Below are 22,186 nucleotides of genomic sequence, written 5' to 3'. Positions count from 1 at the left end.
AAGCCACCGTGCTACTTCTTTCATGCCTAAACCTGATTTGGAATTTTACCCTGAGTAACATTTCTATAATTTTTTCCAGCAATAACAAAAAACAAGGTTAAAAATTAAGTCAAAGTCTCAATAAACATGTAACGCTTAGACCTACCTGAGGCAACCAGCTTCCTTTTTCTTTAACATTATTTATTTAAAAATGCAGGAAAAATATTCGCTATTTTGCTACTGACTGATAATGGTGATCAAAGTTTGTGTTTCTTAATTCTTTTATCTGCCAGTGATTTTTACCACCTGTAAATGTGTCATATTTGTAATTACATTTCTGCCATATGTACATCTGTTCCCTTCTCTAGTTCAGCAAGAATGAATCAAAAGTTTTCAACTACGTTTATTGATTCTGGATGTGACCTGGGGATTTTCACTTTCTATTCGTGCAATAGTAGACTAGTCTGTTACATTACCCCTGATTTTCATAACAATGGCACAGTCTTGGATATATTAGATGGTAAGCAGTCTGTTCTTGTAACCAATGTTTTGGATTTGGGAGAAATGGGCAGACTTGAAAACCTATAGTCCGAATGTTATGGCCAGAGACTGGGGAAACATCTTTAAAACAGCATGACCCCAGGATGTTTCCAGTGAGCAGAGGTGAGTACCTACTGACAGTGGTTTAAAGACAGAAAAAACCATGTACTGGTCCCCAAGGCTATATGATAGGGCTGTATCCTGTTTGATCTATATCAAAAGAAAGGCTGCTTTGGCCAGAATGCTATCCAACATGAAGTGCATCGCAAACTGATACATATAGAGCTATGTAGCTGCAGACCAGTTAAAAGTGCTTTAGACTTATGAATTGGGTCCCTCTACAGTCCAAATATGTTTACTTCTGGCTTTTCCCAATACTAAAATCACCTTTGAAATACAAGAGATTTTGGATTCAAAATCAAAGTAAAAAGTTTAAATTCAAATTCTGGTGTTCTCCAATAAATGCCAATTGGTACTTCCAATTGAGTAACAGAAGAGTTGTGTGCATTTAATTCTTCAATGAGTTGGGCAGCTGTGGTTGTGTTTTTTTGGATACAAAATACTGGTCTGTTTTAGTACATAGACATTCTGTTCAGACAGATTCCTCTTGTTGTTACTCCTGTTGTATGTGATTTTTCTTCTGTGGACATTACCCTGGATACTGTGGCTCTCAATACACCATATAGAGTTGCTGTACACCATATAGAGTTGCTGTAAAAAAAAAAAGTGTAGGCCTTGCAGTGAATTCTATAAGAAAATTATAACTGAAACTACTGAAAGCTGTTTATTATCCTGACCATAAAAATCCAAATATTTAAAATACATTGCATGGTCCAGTAGACAAAGAATACCCCAAGGTGATCAGTGACATTGTTGAATCTGCGGTCTTGTTTTTTTTTCATGGTCCAGAGGAAAAGCAATGTACAAAATATACAATCCAAAGCCAAACAGGTTATTCATTGACTTTTTAACCAAACCTTATTATTTAGACTTTATCAAATGATCATTTTGCGGAAATTAGTTTTGCTTGATTGGCTGAATGTATGTGTTGCTCATGGATTACATACAATTATATATTGTATACGTCACAATATTATGCAAAATCAGGCATAGCACATTCCCCATTCAGTAACCAGGCCAGTTGGTATACTCTGCCTTAGAAACCCTCCATGATTCCAGGGGGGCCCTTCAGAGGTAAAAGACATAAATGCTAAAAATAATAAATAATAATGTTAACCAATATATGTTTTTTTATATTATATGGTGTAATAGCCATTTCCCATGTCAGCCTGGTTTGGCATGCTCACAGAATATTTTACCCAAGAACCTATGCTTCAACTGGGTCCAAAGTTCAAGGAATTTCAAAGGGCACATATCTTTGAAGGGGAAGGTAGAGCACATGAAGTCCTCGTCTTGAAAGGTTGGAATAACTGGAGCTGTTCAAACAAAGAACTAACAGGTAAGCATAAACTTTTTGTTCTGTTTTTGGGGGATAAATCAAGATTTTGAATGGAAGACTTAACAAGCAGAAGTCACAGAACAAACAGCTTGCCAATCCGCTATGATTTTAGTTATGGATTATCTGATTTGTCTACATTTACATTGTAATGGTCCTCTGAATGCTTGGTTAATAATATTTGAACCTTAAAATATTTTAAGTAGTACTTTTTTCGTAAACTTAATGCTTATGCTCATTTCCCTTAATGCTTCAAGGCTAAGGGAGTGGCAGGGAGAGCTGAGAGAGGAAGAGAGAGTCTGGTACTTGTCCATAGCCCTATAGTGATCTGTGTTTCCCTTTTCTGACACACCAGTTGCAGTACATAAAGACATTGATAGTTAATAATAGAGTCAGGTATTCTATGCTAAATTAAATGGAAGTCTAAACTGTGTAGGGCTGAGGTCTTTGAGGTGTCGGTCAATCCTGACTCGACCTTATAAATGTGCAAAACTAGAATACATTATTATATTACAATATGCTTTTTGGGATACATTCACAAATATGTTGTGTATTCTTAAAATGTTCAAGATAAAAATTTCAATGTTGGAGTACAAGAAATGAAGACGTGTCAAAGGTCACTTTGCAGGAAATTTATATAGCCGTAAAACCTTGCTGTGTAATCAGGAACAATCACTGGTGATCCATCACTGAGCTTTTGCACTATAGAAGGATTTATCTGCCAAATCATCAAACTTCAATTTATAGAGTAAACTTGATAGCCCACCTAACCTATTGGATGGCTAATAGCATATTGCAAGCACATCTTGTGCTGTATTAAAAACTTTGTGCTGTGTAGTTATTTTTGTGTATATAAAGTTTCTTTAAACCAAGCTGGAATAGAAGCAAGCCTGTAGGCACATGTGCTGTGAACATCCGCTCAGACTCCATTTCATATTTGTGCTCTATATATTAGTAATAAAACACATCTGTGTAAACATTTCACAGTTATGAGTGGAATAGATACAAGTTTTATTTCTCATTACTATGAGAGACCAATAACAATGATGATTTGGTAAGATATTAAATATGCTACATGCCTCACTTACACAGCAGTTTTCTGAGATCACATTCAGGTGTTGAGAAGAGTGTGAAAATCATGGCTGAGAGAAAAAATAGCACCAGTCCCAACCTCCAATCAAAAGGAGGTGCTGGCAAGTTTGCTAAACAAGTCCAAAGGAAATTCAGCCGTGCACAGGAAAAGGTATGTTTCATATTATGCTATCAATATTATCAATAGTGATGGCATTAAAAAATCTCTTTTATTTAAGCTAATTTAAATTACTTTTCAATAGTGTTATGATGGTTAAGCATTTGAAATATTACATCATTTTATCTGCAGAATTTATCATCATAGAGTAGTACAGTCAGAGTCAAACTGTCACAGTCATTCTCTCAAATTTTTTTTGTAAAAGTTGCTCTGTCAGAAACATAATTAACCATGTTAAACCACCTTCAATAAGTAAACATTACACTGCAAGAACCATCTTTGAGCCACATAAACCATTTCATACAATTACAGAAATGTTTATCTGACTCTAAAATATAAAATATAAAACAAATTTAACATATTTGTGGTGTGATCTTGTCAGGTTTTACAGACGTTTAGTAAATCTGAGGAGACAAGAGATGCACAGTTTGAATTATATGTACAAAACTTCCAAGATCAGCAGGTACTCAATAAATATTACCACAATAATATACTTGATGTAGTAAGTAAATCAATAAGTAACTGGTAAATGGATTTTATTGCTGTTTGTATTTATTTAATTCTGTTTCACAGAGTGATGGACACAGAATATATAAGGACCTAAAGGCATACTTAAATGCTGTCAGAGGTTTGTTGGATTCTATGGATGGATTACCTTAGAGATCAGATGTGTGGCAAAACAACTATTTACAATAATGTTTACATCATGCATACTGTTAAATCAATGTAATGTGTTTGAAAACTATTTTGTTTTATCCAGTTAATTTGTTTAATTCTAACTATCTTCACAACACCTTTGTTAGTGTTGAAACGATATGTAAATAATTAATTAAAATAGAATCTACATTTACATAAAAATATACTGTGTTCCACAGTGATGCGAGATGCATCCAGTCGCCTTTTTCAGTCACTGTTTGATGTTTATGAGCTTGAATGGGAAGGGGGAGAGGACCTTGGGGCTGTTGTAGAGGTGATCCTCATGCAAACTTAGACACAAAATATGCATTGCGTTTTGAGCAAGAGTCATATTCACTTCTCATATGTACTTCTCATATTTACTTTTCATATGTTTTCTAAAAAGGGGGAAGACTTGCTATGGAATGATTATGAGGCAAAACTGCGAGACCAGGCATTGCTCACAATAGAATCTTATATGAGCCAGTTCCCAGATATGAGGGTAATTGCCCACTTCTACACACACATAAGTACATACCACAGTCTATATTTATCTTTACAATTTCTTCCATGTCAATGTATATTTTGTGTGCATCAGGAAAGAGTTGCAAAAAGAGGCAGAAAACGTGTGGACTATGATTCTACTCGTCACCACCTGGAATCACTGCAGAATGCTAAAAAGAGAGATGACATCAAGATTAACAAGGTCTATTCATAGTCAATTTTTGTGAAGCACTACCAATAGTTTTTAAAAGTGCAAAAAGTAAAAGTTAACAGGTTAAAAGATAATAGCCCACTGTCACAACCAGGAAGGAATGAGACAGACCCGTATGCAGGATAGCTTCAAATGAAAGGGGTTTAATAAATAATGAAGACAAAACAGTAAAAGACAATCACTAAAACAATATGAATGACGACACAACAATGACTAAACATAACGAAGGGTAAACGTAACTAATGATTCCGCGCTGCCACTTAAATATAAGACAATGATGACACAATATGGATGAGGTGTGGAGATAGGGAGGAGCAGACGAAGGCGGGGCAGACACGTGACGAGGAAGGTAAACAAAGGCACGTGGCCAAAAGTCTGGGTTGAGTCCTGACAGGGGGGTAGTGAGGAACACGGCGAAGGTAGATGTGGGGATCGAGGAACACGGCGAAGGTAGATGGGGGGAGCGAGGAACACGGCGAAGGCAGATGGGCGGAGCGACAACCACAGCCGAGCAGAAGGGCCACGCAACTTCCATAGCCGAGCTGAAGGTCCGGGCGACATCCACAGCCGAGCTGAAGGTCCGGGCGACATCCACAGCCGAGCTGAAGGTCCGGGCGACATCCACAGCCGAGCTGAAGGGTCTTTTTTTTTTTAACTGAATAGTATTTGCAACTAAACATTAATACTTTTACTAACCAATAAATTAGCTGTTGATATCAGAAAATGTATGTTGGAACATTTTTTTTTTTTTTTTTTTTTTACAATATGATCTATTGTCGCATATTGATATTCTGATCCCAAACTAAAGTGTATAATAGAATATAACAAAAACAAGAGAAATGGCATTTTTGTAGCGGACCCTTTGAAACCTACTGAGATTAGTATATAGAGGCCATGGTGTTTGCAAATTCAGTCTGAGTGCTCAGGGCTTGTTTTACTACCTGTAACCAGCTGTTACTGAGGATTGGTTTAAAGATCCACAATAAACCGAATGGCATCTTCAGTCCAGTGTTTTTAGGAGTTATGCAAGGCATGCAAACTTGATCTGGATTGTAACTTCTATTTGGGATACATTAAAAACTTGGCCACCTTCAGCAAAATTGCTTAATTATTAAGTATTCTGAGCAGTTCTTAAAAGACCTGAAGACAAACACATTAAATGTTACATCTACAGGGTGTCATAAAAGTCTATATAAAAAGGGAAATTAACACTTTGTGTCAAAATGTCTTCCAAAATGTCAAAATTACAATAAAAATTGTCATTTTAATCCTTGAATTAAAAGCCACTTTTAATGTGCATAACACCAGACACAGAAGCTAATCATGAGTGGGAGAGATGACGTGTATATACATGTGTATTTGCTGTATTTGCTGAATCCTGTAGAGAGTGTTTTGTGAAGAAAGTTACATTTTATAAAAAAGTTTGAAACTTTTCTATGTATTGTGATTTTTGGGAGACCCTGTATGGATAGACCTTTCTCCCATGTTTTGCACAATGTTTAGGTACTAGTCACAACTAGGTGCAAAATGGGATTTGTCAAAATTTGTCAAAGAGGTGTTAAGGAGAGGATGTGTTAATTAAATCTAGGAATATGTCTGTTTTTTACAGGCTGAGGAAGAGATGAAAATGACCAAAACAATCTTTGAGGACATGAACACAGAACTAAAAGACGAGCTGCCTCTTCTCTATGATAGGCGAGATTCAATAACACAAACTTATGGATTAAATGAAAATATTTCTCATTTTTATAGAAAATGATTTTGTAAAAATCCTTAAAAACAATGTTTTAACTAATTCTCTTCTCACAGTCGCATTGGATGCTATGTAACAGTCTTCCAAGCTATCTCAGACTTGAGAGATATCTTCTATAAGGAAATGTCTCAGGTTAGTCAAATAGTTAACACATGTGCTTGTTTTACATTGTATTAATAGTTAATTTTTGTGAGTGACTGCAACCAGCAAAGGAATATTTTTTTTAATTATCTTCCAGAATAACAAGGATTTACAGAATATCATGATAAACCTAAAATCTCAACATCCTGTCAAGAGCTTTGTGGTCAAGACCTTCAGTCGGTGTGTTACTTTCTGTTCTGAAGCATGTTTGAAAGTGTCATGTGCTGAATATTGATTTAATCTCCTTCAACATTTTCAGATAGCATTTCAGAGTAAATGTTCAAAAATTTATTTTTTTTTAAATATGTGCAGTTAATATATAATTAATAATATGTGCAAATAATATACTATGTGCAGTGTCACATTTCCTGAGGTGTATCATATGAATTTCTTCTTTCTGTTTGGCAGTGGAACATTGAAGAGGAGGTCACTGAAAGATGCACTGTCTCCCAGATCAATGAGAGCCAGCTTCTCTGAGCTTCACTTGACTTACAGTTCTCGAGGTACTCTAAGGTAAAGGAAAAAAGTAATATATATTTATGAATCAAATATTATCTGATTTTTCTTTGTTTGTAAATTACCATATTTTAGGTTGATTAAAAATGATGCAGCCTATAACATCACCCTATTAAAATTATTAACTAATAAAATTACAATGAAATCCTTTATATCTAACCATCATCATTTTTGCTGCTGCAGGAGAGGACAATCTTCTAGTTTTAGATCAGACAAGGGCAAATGTGAGCCTTATATCCCAGAGGTGCTGGCTAGCCCCGCTAGACCAAAACCCCCAATGAACAGCGACTGTGGGATTAGTGACACAGATGCAAGTTCCCCAAATGAGCACAACACGGAAGTAGAGAGAACAGCTTCCACTGCACATGTACCTCTATTAGATGGCACAGAAACATCTGGAAGTGTGCACAGCACTACAAATATAGATGCAAAAGAAGAGAATGAAGGGACTGAAACAAAAGAAAGCAACTCACTGCCAGCCTCAGAGCAGGATGGAGAAAGGATGAGCTTAGAAATCAAAGGTGACTCATTTTCAGAGACTGGTGATGAGAACAAGCAGGATTTGAATATAAATTATTCTGAAAAAGTTAATACTAAGGTCTTATCATTTATTGAAAATCTTGAAGAGCACAGAACCCATTCTGAGGAGCTAAATGAACCTGAATCTGGAATGGAAAACAAATGCCTTTAAATGCCTTTCTTTGTCCTAATATAACAATAGTTCTTCATTCAGCATTAATGTTTGTGTCTCTTCTCTGACTTTAAGGAAAATGTCATAAATGACCAAATATTAAGTGAAATTAAGGAGGAGACATTCTGAAACAGACTATCTTTTTTGTATAGAAAAAGGTCAGTATAGGAAGACAGAAGTAAAAAAAGGTAGTTTATTTTAGATAATATTCAGAATAAAATTCAGAATACTGAATTTAATCCAAATACACACTTCAACAATCCACATACAGTATACACTAATTCCAAAGTTCTCAACCAAATGAAAGCTACTGCTACTACTACTACTACTACTACTACTACTACTACTACTAATAATAATAATAATAATAATAGTTGTTGATCTTATTATTTTTATCTTATAATTATTAACGAAAAAAATGGTCAAAAATCAATTAGATGCAAATCAACGTATTGATCAAGCTTTGAACTTTATGTAATTTCTCAGGATATAACTTATAAACTTGAGACTGATTGGAACATTATTATATAAAGTTATTTTCCATTTTTAATGTGTTATCTTGTGATTTTTATGTAAAGCCAAGTTGACTGTTGCAGTATGGCCAGTTGATGTCCCTTTGCTAAATGCACTTACTTAAAAATGTGATTTTTAATATTTGTGAAATGATAAAAGACTGATTTTATTATTTAATAAATATGAATGTGTCCATTATATGATCTCTATTCTGCCTCTTTATTGATAGAATTTTGAATTGCCTATTTAATATAGTTACTCATTAATAGTTAATTATTTCCTGGAAGGTGTATTGTGGAGTAACCAGTTAACACCGTGCTCCTGTTTCAGAGCTGTGACTGAAGCTGGAACTTCATTGTTCCGGATACAGAGCGTATGACCACCTTGATTAGCATGCGTGCCGCGTGCACTAGTCTATTTTTAACCGAATCTTTACGTGATATTATTTAGTACAATGTTTGTTTTTAAAACGTAATGGAACTTTGAAATGAAGTAAAGTAATCGATCATTTCCAACAAATGAATCCTGACGACCACAAAGTGTTTCAGGTAGGTTTGTTTAAAGCTTTTGTAGCGGTGTTAGACACTGCCTGCTGTTTGTGTTCGTTTCCTGTTTAAAAGTCTCTGTTGTTTAAGAACCTCTGACTACGAAGTTGTTACTTTAATTTCGTATTTTGGTTTCACCTATTTATTTATTTATTTATTTATTTATTTATTTATTTATTTATTTATTTATTTATTTATTTATGTTCTTGTACTAAAGATTTTGTTTGCGAACTAATGCTCCATTCCTTTAACCTTTTCTTTCGTAATGGCCGGTGCACTGCCGCATTCTATATGAATTAGTAATTGCTGACTTTTGTTTTGTATAAAAGTAGTTAAAACAAACCAAAAGTTAGCTGTTCGCGAACATTCATAGATAATGTGAAATGAAATTAGTCCATATAGCAAGAAACGATGTCCTTTTGTTCCACTAAAAGTCACGTTTTCCTAATGTTCGGTTTCACTGAAGTTATTGCCATAATTTGTGTTGCTTCTTTGTCTAGGTTTTTATCCACGATTTTTATGATGGCTACCACTTCAGCTTTTAACTGTAAGTGAATACTTAATTTTCTTCATCACTGTGAAGAAAATTAAACACAGATTAGTCTATCAATTTCCCAAATTGAAAATGCTGCCCTGGATTGGAATATGCATTAAACTAGCCCTTAAATTATTTGTAAACAAAAGTGTTTTTAATATTGTGTCATGATACCAAACCAATAGCTGTACTTTAAATCCGTGTAAATCTACAATTCGGTTCTTTATAACCGAACTTGTCCCTTCCTCTTAAGTCACAGAAATGGTGGCAACAACTGTGGCCCCAAACCATAGGGACTCTGCTGTTGTAGGAGGTGAGTAACTTCTCTGAACAATGTCATGTTAGAACCTGAATTTTGTCTGTTTGAATTTAATGAAACTTACACATTGGAAATATGTGTTCTTACTTTTATGCATTTTTAGGCAAGGCATTTAGAATGTATATAGTGATTTCTTGCAGCAGGGTTTGTTTTGTATGGTCAGTTTTTAATCTTGTCTTTACACAGTCCTTACACAGAAAATGTGTAAGGATTTCTTCTTCTATGTACAATATGTAGCACCACAAAGTGTCTGTGTTCTTCCCGTGTATGCTTTATGGCAGTTGGTCTTTTTATTTTTTGCTGCTGTGTGTTTTAGTGGTGATTCTGCTGGTCCTGTGTACACTGGCTGGCTTGGTGTACCTCTTGTATCATTACCTCTGTCACAACAAGGGCATCTACAGGACAACAGGAGAGGCTGCTCCAGGTGTGGACCCAGACCAAGTCTACCAAGACACAGTCACTGAAAACAAGGAATACTTCATTTAAGTAGTGCAGACTGCCATGGATAAGTTGGCAGTTAGTCATGCTGAATAGGTATTGACCTTTAGATAACTTTTCTGAGGAGATTGATAGTACCTTGGTTGTGAGAGAACAGCCAAATGGAAACTGTGAGCCAAGGAATTTACATTATGTTAATGATAAAGTTTGCTTTGTTGATTTTGGAGATGTATTAACATGATAATGCATATTAGTGTATCAAACGCAAAATAAGCTGGTCAAATAGTGTATCAAATGCAACCAATTTACATTTAGTTTTGTTGGTGGTGGGGGCAATGGAACTATCATCTGTTAAATACACAAGCGAAGTGACAAGCATGTTTGACTTTGCACAACCGTTTTTTATAGGTAGCTAGCCATACTTTCACACTAGCAAATAATAAAAATACTTCTGTTCCTATTCATTTCTATTTATAGACAATTGTCCTTACACATTATTTGACAGTTAATTGAGTAAAAAGTAGAATCTTTGATCTATTTACAGAGTTTGAATTTTAGAGTTACTTGCTGTTGGTTTTGTACCCTTTTTGCTTTAAATGACAATTGTAATATGTATACATCTAAAACCTAATGAACAATTTTAGAAGAGATGAGGCATGGAAATCAGGAATTTCCTTCTACCTTCTGTGTGTATGTGAGCAAACATTCAGTCAAAGAAAGTACACAGTAAAACAGTGGCACTAAAAATGACATTATCACAACAAAATTCTTTATTCAGGGAATGGCAGCTTATGAGGTTTACTTAGGGTTAGGTGTGGCTGATAATGTGCTCATTTATATTGTTGCCCAATCAATTCCAACAACTATCCCTACCACCAAAACACTAAATTCTTACTGATTTAAAGGAAAACACAAGAAGGACATTTTGAGGAAGCATTTTATTTGGTGCATGCTTAGGCTATTTCCTTATTTTGTTAATGATAGTTTAATCACTCAAATATTCAGGTTAAATGACTAATACCGCATCAAGTCTATTTTTATTTTCCTGTATTTATAAATCACAAACATTTGTACTTAATGTCAGTTTTTACTTTTGACTAATTTTTTGCATAAAAGGTATATTGTGTTTACCTTAAGGACAATAATTAGGCTGTGATATCAAAATGAAAGTTAAGTTCATGATTTATAACAAGTGTAACATTCACAATACTGTTTACTACTTACACACTGTCCATGTAATGGGAACGCCTGTACATTTACACAGGCATGCATGTGTCAGCAGCACAATGCATAAAATCATGCAACCTCAGATCAAGAATGTCCATATCAAACGTTAGAATGGAGGGAAGAAATGTGATCTATGACTGCGGCACTGCTGATGGTAACAGATGGGATGATTTGGGTATTTCAGAAACTTATGAACTACTGGCCACAATATCATATACATATTTAACACAATGGTTTGGAGAAACACCATTGTGGCTCAACTACTTAAGTTTGATGTGTTGTATATTCTAAAATGCTTTTCTGCTCACCATAGTTGTATGGAGTATTTATTTGAGTTACTATAGACTTCTGGTAGTTCAGACCTGTCTGGTCATTCTCCTCTGACCTCTCATTAGCTAGGTGTTCGAGTCTGCAGACCTGCTGCTGTTTTTTTTCGCACCATTTTTGTAAGTGCTAGAGACTGTAGAGAAAATCCCAGGAGATGAACAGTTTCTAAAATACCAAAACCAACCCATCTGGTAGCAACAACCATGCCAAGGTTAGATTTTTCTGATTGATGTATAAATTAACTGAGTCTTGACTTGTATCTGCATGATTACATGCACTGTATTGCTGACAGATGATTGAGTGATTGTATAACAGAATAAATGGGCAGGTGTACCTATTAAAGTGAAAAGTGAGTATATCGGTGGTGTATTTCTACTGCCCCCATATATTTTTTTATTGTTGATGTCTGTTGTCCTTAGAAAGGTCCTTGCAGCATACTATCTTTGAGATGATCATTGAAATCATTCAAAATGAGTCAAAAATAACATTATGGAATTTCTTTTTAAATTTCCAAAATAGCCTTTATTGTTAATTAGGATTAGTAATTAAAAAAACCTTATTGGTAATTGCAGAGATTTACTTCTTTAAACATTAAATATAAGCCACCTATTAGAAAAAAAATCCCTGAACTCCGTTTGTTTATTAAACTTTGTTATATTTATATATACCATAAATGCACACTGCAAGTCAGTAAAATGATATACTGGTGATCTTTGTATGTTGCATAAATACCTAAATTCATAAATTTCCAATGCAAATTATAATGGCATGCAAACACTTGCCCTCTTTTTAATGAATACATCTGTAAGTAAAATGTGTATGTGTTCTGAAGCTACTGTCGGATACCCAGTGGTCTGCTGTTACATGTTTCAGAGAATGGAAATTAATAAGATACAACCAAACAATAGAGCTAAATGAACATGTTACATTTCAATGCATACTTTTACAGTACAAGCAGCTGAACAGCTAGTGAAAATGTAAATGTTTGTGCAGAAAAGTGATTTCCTGTTACAGATGTTAAATATTGTAGGTGGAGTTAAGTGGTCAGAGCATTCTGATGTCTATGATGGAGATTCAATAGAAATTGTCATTACGGAACAAAAGCTTAGAGTCTTTTGAGTTTAGATTGAAATTGAAAAGCATCACTCAATCTTTTAATCAATTAATAACCTCAATAGAGAAAATAAACAGATGAGACTATATGAGAAGTCTTGTCTGGAAGCCATGTATAATAAATAAAAAAACATCCACACAGAAAACTTTAATGACTGACACTGTATTTGCATGTATAAGGCATGAGTACAAAAACATGTTCCAAAAAGTCTAACAATTAAGAATTGGCTGATGGTGCACTCAAATTAATGTGTATTATTTCTAAAAAATTACCAGTGATAAATCTTTATTAAAACAAAATAGCTTTGAAGCTTTGAATAAAAGTGCAAAAAGCATGCAGAACCATCATGATGCAGTTAGACATGTTTTTGATATGTTTCTATGCATCATTTATTAATTTATCATATGTGCAGAATTATTCAGAGAAGAATTTCAATTCACATTAAAAGCTTTTAGTGCATTCTAATCTAGATCTTTGGTACAACCAGCTCCTTGGTTATACATTTAAATGTCCGTTAGGAAAAAAAAAAACTGCTTGATGTGCTTCAGTACATTCCTGGGAAAAAAAGTCTTGATTAACCCCTAAATCTAATTAATTAAACTCTGAGAATGAAGGTCAAGAAATGATTTTGTGTAGTCCAAACCCTTTGTGAAGTGGTTACTAAACTAAACAGCATTGTATAGAGTTCTGGGTATCCGACATAATTAAAAAGCCAACCAAAGTTCAGCATCAAATGAGGGCTCATTTACTGCATTTTAATCTGTAAATGTTAAAGATGTGGTGCTCAATTTTGACACCCAATTATTTTTATCTACTCCTTCCCAAAAGTACAGTACTCTGTTGTAATTAGAATGTGTAAAATATTCGACTAAATAACGCTGCTGTGTTATTAAATTAAAATATTAGAAGCAATTTTAATGGATACAATGTGTAAATAAATGATAGTAAGGAAGACCTTACTTAGGAACAGCAGTAGAAAGGGTGTGGTAGTTTGTTAATCATGAAAAATTAAAGAACATTTATAATTCACCTGCCCCATAGATGGAAGTGAGCTAGAAACAACTGTCATTCTGTTTTCCAACCATAAACAAACATGGTCTAAAAGTAGGAGTTTGCAATATTTTCTGAAGTCTACAGTATTTTAAATGGACAGACATCAACAAAGTACTGTACTGTTAGTGGGGACTATAAAACATTACATTCTGTTGTATCACTATCATGGCATAGCCAAGCTGCCCCTAGTGAGGCAGGAAAGAAGGGGAAGAGAGAACACTAAACAAGGGAATGGTCAAGGTCCAGTCAGGTCCTTCTCACTGTTACCAAATAGTGTAACCCCCTCCTGAACCACCCATGAAGAAGTTGCTCTTGCGTTGTGTCATCACCACATTTGCACCCTGCATTGCTGCCAGCTGAGCTGCATTTGGAGCATGTCCAGGAGGTGGGGGCTGGTATTTTGAAAAACAAACAAACAAACAAACAAACAAACAAAAAAAAGCAAATAAGATACCATTATTGCCTTGTAAAAACAGCACATAGAAAAGTAATTGATGATTATGAGCAGTGCTTATGCAAAGATTTCTTGTGAGAAACAATGCAGAATCACCTTGGAACACTGTGTGGTGGCTTGCATTAGACAATTAATGTACAATGTATAGAATTGACATAACTAATTTTTTTCATAATTGTAAAGAGGACACACTGGGTTTTACATTACCATTATTCAATTGTTCTCATTTTCTTGCATTTGTAAATGCATTTAGTGGGCATACTTACAGGTATAGAAGCAGAGCTACCAGGGCCAAATCGAGCTCCAGCATCAAATCCCCCATCCACTAGGACCGTAGAGCCTGGAGGATACACAGGTCCCATGGGGTAGTATCCCATGGGAACATTAGGGGTCATTGCACCAACAGGCATAGTCTGGGGCATGGGCACAAACATCTGAGTTGCAGGGTATGCAGTGGTTATTGGAGGTAGCTGGCCAGTAACCTGGGGTGGGTGCATATACCTTGGCTGATAGATCTGTAGATAAAAAAAGTAAGAGGCCTAGTTTACATTTAAGCTATTTATTCATACGAGTTAAGAGGTGTAAAAAATTGTATTGTATCATAATTACAGGAGATAATGTTTGTATTTTCAAAGAGAACAATAAATGATCAAAGTGCAAGTGTTAATTGTTTAGGGAAACCCCTATAATATTTTAATTCCCTGTCAGTAAGTTTTCAAAACCATAAACCAAGTTTTAACACATCCCTATTTAATGATGTATCTAGTCTTACTAGATTTCAGCATCTAAAGACAATAAGAGCCGAGTATACAATGTCATTTACCCAATCATGTGCTGTGTGTCATTTACCCAATCATGTTACAGCAAATTCCAGGTGTCTGAAATAGTTTTCCCTTCCTCTCTATTTGAAGTATAGTTTAAGTGTATTTCAGGCATACACATTTGTAACAAAATTGACTACACTTGGTGATGGTTGAGGCATTCACATCCATGTAGCTGGCTTCAAGTTCTGCTTGTTTCTTACCTCAGAATAAGCAGGAGGGGCATCTGTGTATGGGGGTACCTGGGGTGGTGGCACTTGCATAGCAGGAGGGTATATAGGTGCTGTGCTCTGCTGAGGATACACAGCTTGTTGTGGATATGTCCCTGCATAGAAACAGTCAGACATGGACTTTACTGCACCACAATTTTGTGCAATATTAGCCTATTAACTTTATTCATCCAGAATGTAAAAAAATAAAACGTCTTTAATGAATCCTTATTCAAATGCATAATGAATGTAGCATTTAACTAGGGACATTATACACTTTCAACAGAAATCAAGTAAAGGGAGAATCATGTTTTGATGTTGAGAAGTTCCTGAAGCAATTTTACTTATTTGTGAACTATAGCCTTCTTGGTCAGAATACAAGTGCCAAGATGCATCCTCAGCTCCTGTCTGATCATTCATAAGCACCATATAAAGTACAGACCAAACGTTTGGACACACCTTCTCATTCAAAGAGTTTTCTTTATTTTCATGACTATGAATTAATACATGTGGAATTATATACATAACAAAAGTGTGAAACAACTGAAAATGTCATATTCTAGGTTCTTCAAAGTAGCCACCTTTTGCTTTGATTACTGCTTTGCACACTCTTGGCATTCTCTTGATGAGCTTCAAGAGGTAGTCACCTGAAATGGTTTTCACTTCACAGGTCTTCCCTGTCAGGTTTAATAAGTGGGATTTCTTGCCTTATAAATGGGGTTGGGACCATCAATTGCATTGTGGAGAAGTCAGGTGGATACACAGCTGATAGTCCTACTGAATAGACTGTTAGAATTTGTATTATGGCAAGAAAAAGGAGCTAAGTAAAGAAAAACGAGTGGCCATCATTACTTTAAAAATAAAGGTCAGTCAGTCCGAAAAATTGGGAAAACTTTGAAAGTGTCCCCAAGTGCAGTCACAAAAACCATCAAGCACTACAAAGAAACTGGCTCACATGCGGACCGCCCCAGGAAAGGAAGACCAAGAGTCACCTCTGCTGTGGAGGATAAGTTCATCCGAGTCACCAGCCTCAGAAATCGCAGGTTAACAGCAGCTCAGATTAGAGACCAGGTCAATGCCACACAGAGTTCTAGCAGCAGACACATCTCTAGAACAACTGTTAAGAGGAGACCATGTGAATCAGGCCTTCATGGTAGAATATCTGCTAGGAAACCACTGCTAAGGACAGGCAACAAGCAGAAGAGACTTGTTTGGGCTAAAGAACACAAGGAATGGACATTAGTCCAGTGGAAATCTGTGCTTTGGTCTGATGAGTCCAAACTTGAGATCTTTGGTTCCAACCACCGTGTCTTTGTGCGACGCAGAAAAGGTGAACGGATGGACTCTACAAGCCTGGTTCCCACCGTGAAGCATGGAGGAGGAGGTGTGATGGTGTGGGGGGTGCTTTGCTGGTGACACTGTTGGGGATTTATTCAAAATTGAAGGCATACTGAACCAGCATGGCTACCACAGCATCTTGCAGCGGCATACTATTCCATCCGGTTTGCGTTTAGTTGGACCATCATTTATTTTTCAACAGGACACTGACCCCAAACACACCTCCAGGCTGTGTAAGGGCTATTTGACCATGAAGGAAAGTGATGGGGTGCTGCGCCAGATGACCTGGCCTCCACAGTCACCGGACCTGAACCCAATCGAGATGGTTTGGGTTGAGCTGGACTGCAGAGTGAAGGCAAAAGGGCCAACAAGTGCTAAGCATCTCAGGGAACTCCTTCAAGACTGTTGGAAGACCATTTCAGGTGACTATCTCTTGAAGCTCATCAAGAGAATGCCAAGAGTGTGCAAAGCAGTAATCAAAGCAAAAAAAGTGGCTAGGTTTGAAGAACCTAGAATATGACTTTCAGTTGTTTCACACTTTTTTGTTATGTATATAATATATAATAGTTAAATAGGTATATAATAGTTTTGATGCCTTCAGTGTGAATCTACAATTTTCATAGTCATGAAAATAAAGAAAACTCTTTGAATGAGAAGGTGTGTCCAAACTTTTGGTCTGTACTGTATGTGCACTGGGTAAACACTATAAAGCCCCATCTGATATACAGCCCCCCTCTAAAGTACTGGAACAACAAGGTTAAATCTTCTGTTTTGTTATAGGAGCCAAATGATCAAAATGTATTTATTAGCCTTCATTTAAAATATTTATCTAGATGTTTTAATCAACTTAGAACATGACCAGGTTGGAGTTAGATCAGTCCATTTTTAAGTAACTAAAATATAGGTGGGTTGATGTCAGTCCAGTCTCTGAGCAGTCTGGTGACATTGGGGAAGAAATACTCCGACCATGAGCACTGGGTCATCCACAATGCTGGGGTCTTTGTGGATGTAGTGTATAAATGTTTGTAACAGAGGAAAGAGAAATCCAACAATCTGCTCAGTTGTCCTATCTGTTCGCTGAAGTGTCTTGTGACCTGAAGCAGTGCAATTAACTGATTAGCTGTGATGGGCGGGAAACTGAGTAGCTGAGGTGGGGCGAAGGGTGGGGGACTAGGAAGCTGAGATAGGCTGGGGGACTTGAGTAGTTGAGATAGGGTCAGTGGTGAATTCCCATGTTAAATAAAATGGTCTGCATCTAACAACCTAAAATGAGTGCATATTCCATGCTCACATGAACACACAACCACAACTGCAGACATTGGAAAGCAGGATGGATGGAAAAACCAATCAGCTCGGGATTGTTTTTAGCCTATCACAGACTCCCTGCTCTCTTGACAAACTTCTGCTTCCTCACACAACAATTAAAACGATCATTTGACCAGTTCATTGTCTGGTGGTTATACGCAGACAGTCTTTTTCAGGACTTTCCAAAATGTTGCATTGGCTATTATCAATACTTTTAAACAGTACAATGGTTCAAATTAATTTTCCTACCCCCCCCCCCACATCAAAATGGCTTGATTTTCTCCCATAAACTATGTCTAGATATAACTGTCTTTATGGTGGTTTATTCATTTTAATAATATAGCAATATTCACAGGCAAAAACGCACAGCTCAAACATAGAGCAGGCATTCGTGGCGGTAATGCACCTTTAAGCTGAGTTGCCAACTGCCATTAAACTCAAAAAAGAAGAAGAGCAGGCATTCAGAGATAGTACCTGTTTCAACAATCAAATTAACAGAGCACTCGCCAAACATGTTCTAATATTTTTGATAACTTCAAAATTAGGTGGGTTGAAACAAAAGGTAATATTTTCAAAGTGTTTTTTTATACATCAGTTGTAAATATCAGGAAAATAAGGCTGAAATTCCAATCTTTTAATCTCAACTTCAATGTCTTCAGCCTATAACAAGAACTGGTCTTGTCTGTCTAATACTTTCAGAGGGAACTATATAAAGGCAGCAGAATGTTTAATTTAATTCAAATTTAAAATGCAGAAAAAAGATCGTTAAATGTTATTTCTGCATTAACAACAACTAAGGAATATCCACTAAGCTTTATATTTAACGGTTTAGCCTTAAGTGCTCCTCGCTGCAATACAAAAACTCCACTATATCTTTTGCTTTTTTTTTTTCCATATGGTTGCTTGAGTGTTTAGGGATGCCAAGTCTTCAAGACCAAAAAAAAAAACCCACAACACCTTCCTTCATTACTGTCCATTGTATTGTGATCTTTTAAGTAATAAAGAGTTCGATTCCCAGGTACAGCCATGTAGCCACTGCAGGGCCCTTGAGCAAGGCCATTAACCATCAATTGCTCAGCTGAATAAATGAGATACATTTTAGTCGCTTTAGATAAGGGCACCTGCCAAATAAAAGAAATGTAAATGTACATTTTAACAATTAAGTTAAAGCATTTTTCTGTATATAGCTCTTACAAGATCTGCAGCTGTGACAAATAGAAAATGTATTTGAATTTAAGGTTGCATTTTGCGTTTTCATAGGGTTAGTCAGTATCCTGTATGGTATATAAATAACATTTTGCTTTTAACAAATATACTTTTTAATGCGTAATTTATTCATATAATTAGGCCCAAATCAAAATGAACCAATAAGTAAACAATCAAAATCCGGGAATACGCCACTGCGTTGGCAACCCAATTACATCAAATTACATTTAAAAATTAAACTACAAATTGTACCTGTAATAAATAAAAACAGAACAAAAAAAAATGACGCAACCTTCTAACACACCAGCAAACCTCTCTAAAACGGCATCGTGTTTGATTAGCTAGCTAGTTAATTAGCTTTGTTCACGGTCACCTTTTACAACAACACTAGCTAGAATTTTGACTAATCCTTGTTAAGATTGACAGTAAATATTGCAGGTTTGACGAAGGTGTATTGACATTAGATCGTAATTCGCTTTCGTATTAAGAAGTGATCGGGAAATATAAGTGCTATTCGATTGATAGATTTTTTTTCTGGTAACAAGCTGGCTATCTAAAAGAAAATCAGAATGGCCTTAAAAACAGATCACAATGGCTAACTCGTCGACGCTTTAGCGGTATACAAAAAAACACGTACACAAACACAAACCTTTGTTGTTCATTGTTCTTTGTCGAAACCAAAGTATTACTTATTATTAATAAAAAAAACAGTGTATTCATCCACAAAAGTCGTCTCGAAGCTACTTCCTTGTTTTCATCCGTTTGTTCAGTCTGTGTGCTCCACTACGTCATTTCTGTTTGCGCTACCCTCACTTAAAGTGAAAGGCAGGAGCAAAAAATAAAGCAAATTTCATGTTTTTCTACGTACATTTATTTTATTAGTCATCAGTCAAAATATTAAAGGGCGCGTTTATTATCAAGTGGACTTATTATCTACCAACATGAGCCAGCCAAATAAAACTACAAATAAAAAATGTTATCAAACATCGAATGGCATTGTCTTTGGCTCATAAAATAGCGTTTGGCTTAAGCAAGCAGTTATTGTACATTTGAGCAATAAAATTGTAAAGTTAAAACAACAAATAAACGTGGCCCGAGTATGACGTGAACATGATATTAAAATGAAATAAAAATCAGATAAAAAACAACAACAACAACAACAACGATAAAGTCATAGCTATATTTGTGTTTTATTCATGATTTTTTATTATTCATGGTTTTTTCCTTGTAGCACTTTTTGCTGCTATGGAAATTAGAATGACTTATTTGAATAATGTTTAACATGCAAACAGTAAATGTAATGGTGATTTAGGTATTCTCTGCATCATGTAAAAAATTTATTTGTCACAAATTCTTAACCCCTTCTTACAGTTTTTACATGTATGAATTTGTGAGGGTTTTTGCCAAAAGATACAGAAGAGATTTGGTATGTTCCTTGTTCCAGTTTTGGTTGGTATTCTTTTGGTTGGTTATATTACAGGCTGTTTAGACCAGCAAAAGATTGTTAGAGTTTGGTTACTAGATCTAAACTTTGCAAATATCAGTTTATGTACATTCACCATGAACTTCATTAGGAACCTGTACATCTGCACATTCAGTTATCTAATCAGTGTTGTTTACTTATTGACCGTACAACAATTTTGCTCAACTAAAAATTGGGTGGTCTGCCACCAAAGGTGCATTAACAGTTAAAAAAATTAGCAGTTAAAAAACTGAAATTCTGATCTTTTGTCTCATGTTGATATTTTGATCTCAAACCCAAATGTCTTCATTTTATAGCAAAAAAACATTTTTTCCGGAGGTATCATCACTACCCAAAATAAAACTATATTTCTAATATAACTTTCAACAAACAATTTGAATTCCTTAATTTATAGAACTGTTGCTCTATATAGCCCATAAAATATGCTTAAAACAGTGCATCATATCTCGGTTGGTCTTTCCAAAAAAATAATTAAATACATAAATAAAAAAATACTTGTATGTTCAGTACACCTCATTCATCAAGCTTGAATGGATATGAATGGATTTATTTGCAAATAGTTCAAAGAAGCATCTACACAATAAAAATGGTGTTTAAGAAAATCTTAAACTATAGCAGAGCACTTCAAAGAGGGATAAATTATGCAGACTTAATCTAAAGCAGTCTATAACCGATCAACTATTTGCCCAATGATAAGATTAAATTAGGGTTTTTATCAATTCTGCATAATATATAACCTATAAATATCCTAAATATACTGAAATCACTATATTAAGATCACAGTAGTCTAGCAGTCTATGACACTGACTCATAAACATGAAGCACATAACACTTGACTTTAAAAACAGACTGGATTTTTTAATCTATTCTAATACACAGAAACAAATCTAATGAACACACACACACACACACACACACACACACACACACACACACACACACACACACACACACACACACACACACACACACACACTCAAATGTCAACAAAGTTTGTTTTCAAACAGAGGGTAGTACACACTGTGTACTAATTTACAACTAAGTTAAGTTTAAACTTTATATTTAAATACAGCAGTTCTTGATATTCTGGAGATACTCTACTTACCTTTATGCTGTCTCATTGGATGGGAAGTCTCTTTATGTGTCCTGTGGGACTATGTTGATTCATAGAATGTTTTTTGTTGGTGGACTGATCTCTTTGGAAGCCAATCAGGGATGGTGAATGATCTGAAATGATACCAGATGGAGTCGCATAGGCAGGTTGCAGTACAGTGTTTGATGAGTGAAGATGTTCACAGCAGTGAAAAAGCTAGTGTCAAGGCTAGAGTCTCAGGGCAACATGATGTTGAGAGGGAGAGTGACTTTTCATTACTCTTATTGGATGACTCGACTTGATTCAACTCCCTTTACTTGGCTTAACTCACAGATATAGGGTATTAACCCTTGTGCCATAGGGTATTAACCCTTTCTGTCTAGTCCAATCCCAAAATGTTTCCTCCAATGAAACACTACATTTTATGCAAAATGTGACTCAAACTTCTGTCTAAAACATTAACACATGCATATATTGAAAATTTACAAAAG

At 35.5% G+C, this 22,186-nt stretch overlaps 2 protein-coding genes across 7 annotated transcripts; one reads left to right on the top strand and one right to left on the bottom strand.

The window, feature by feature from the left end:
* The first annotated feature begins 1,673 nt into the window (after positions 1 to 1,673).
* On the top strand, positions 1,674 to 11,977 carry bin2a (bridging integrator 2a). Of its 5 annotated transcripts, XM_027144831.2 has the most exons (16): positions 1,674 to 1,713; positions 1,808 to 1,978; positions 3,091 to 3,218; positions 3,607 to 3,687; positions 3,798 to 3,852; positions 4,100 to 4,194; positions 4,306 to 4,401; positions 4,498 to 4,605; positions 6,224 to 6,309; positions 6,424 to 6,499; positions 6,606 to 6,688; positions 6,917 to 7,021; positions 7,208 to 8,776; positions 9,274 to 9,320; positions 9,562 to 9,621; positions 9,944 to 11,977. In XM_027144831.2, the coding sequence occupies exons 1-13, from the start codon at positions 1,689 to 1,691 to the stop codon at positions 7,713 to 7,715; spliced, it is 1,617 nt and encodes a 538-aa protein (XP_027000632.2). In that variant the 5' UTR covers positions 1,674 to 1,688; the 3' UTR covers positions 7,716 to 8,776; positions 9,274 to 9,320; positions 9,562 to 9,621; positions 9,944 to 11,977. The 5 variants fall into 5 exon arrangements, with proteins under 5 accessions (XP_027000632.2, XP_027000631.2, XP_027000634.1 ...); XM_027144830.2 differs by having other exon boundaries at positions 4,306 to 4,605; XM_027144833.2 differs by lacking the exon at positions 1,674 to 1,713 and having other exon boundaries at positions 1,840 to 1,978; positions 3,068 to 3,218; positions 4,306 to 4,605.
* A 902-nt stretch (positions 11,978 to 12,879) lies between these two features.
* dazap2 (DAZ associated protein 2) lies at positions 12,880 to 19,928 on the bottom strand. 2 transcript variants are annotated; one of them, XM_027144835.2, is made up of 4 exons: positions 19,769 to 19,928; positions 15,265 to 15,386; positions 14,507 to 14,755; positions 12,880 to 14,178 (listed from the first exon to the last, which is right to left on the bottom strand). In XM_027144835.2, the coding sequence occupies exons 1-4, from the start codon at positions 19,779 to 19,781 to the stop codon at positions 14,050 to 14,052; spliced, it is 513 nt and encodes a 170-aa protein (XP_027000636.1). In that variant the 5' UTR covers positions 19,782 to 19,928; the 3' UTR covers positions 12,880 to 14,049. The 2 variants fall into 2 exon arrangements, with proteins under 2 accessions (XP_027000636.1, XP_047662858.1); XM_047806902.1 differs by having other exon boundaries at positions 19,757 to 19,911.
* Between the last annotated feature and the right edge of the window lie 2,258 nt (positions 19,929 to 22,186).

The sequence above is a fragment of the Tachysurus fulvidraco genome, chromosome 23 (genome assembly GCF_022655615.1).
Source record: "Tachysurus fulvidraco isolate hzauxx_2018 chromosome 23, HZAU_PFXX_2.0, whole genome shotgun sequence".
NCBI lineage: Eukaryota > Metazoa > Chordata > Actinopteri > Siluriformes > Bagridae > Tachysurus > Tachysurus fulvidraco.
Note: the sequence above shows the minus strand (reverse complement) of the source record. Positions and strands in the feature narration are given on the sequence as shown.

Excerpts from the sequence above, each read along its gene's own strand:
- bin2a (XM_027144830.2), top strand. The coding sequence starts at position 1,689 with ATGATTCCAGGGGGGCCCTTCAGAG. Across the intron at positions 1,714-1,807 it reads TCCAGGGGGGCCCTTCAGAG|CCTGGTTTGGCATGCTCACA; the intron begins GTAAAAGACATA and ends TTCCCATGTCAG. Across the intron at positions 6,310-6,423 it reads CTGCCTCTTCTCTATGATAG|TCGCATTGGATGCTATGTAA; the intron begins GCGAGATTCAAT and ends CTCTTCTCACAG.
- dazap2 (XM_047806902.1), bottom strand. The coding sequence starts at position 19,781 with ATGAACAACAAAGGTTTGTGTTTGT. Across the intron at positions 15,387-19,756 it reads CAACAAAGGTTTGTGTTTGT|GGACATATCCACAACAAGCT; the intron begins GTACGTGTTTTT and ends GTTTCTATGCAG. Across the intron at positions 14,179-14,506 it reads GTAGCTCTGCTTCTATACCT|CCCCCACCTCCTGGACATGC; the intron begins GTAAGTATGCCC and ends TCAAAATACCAG.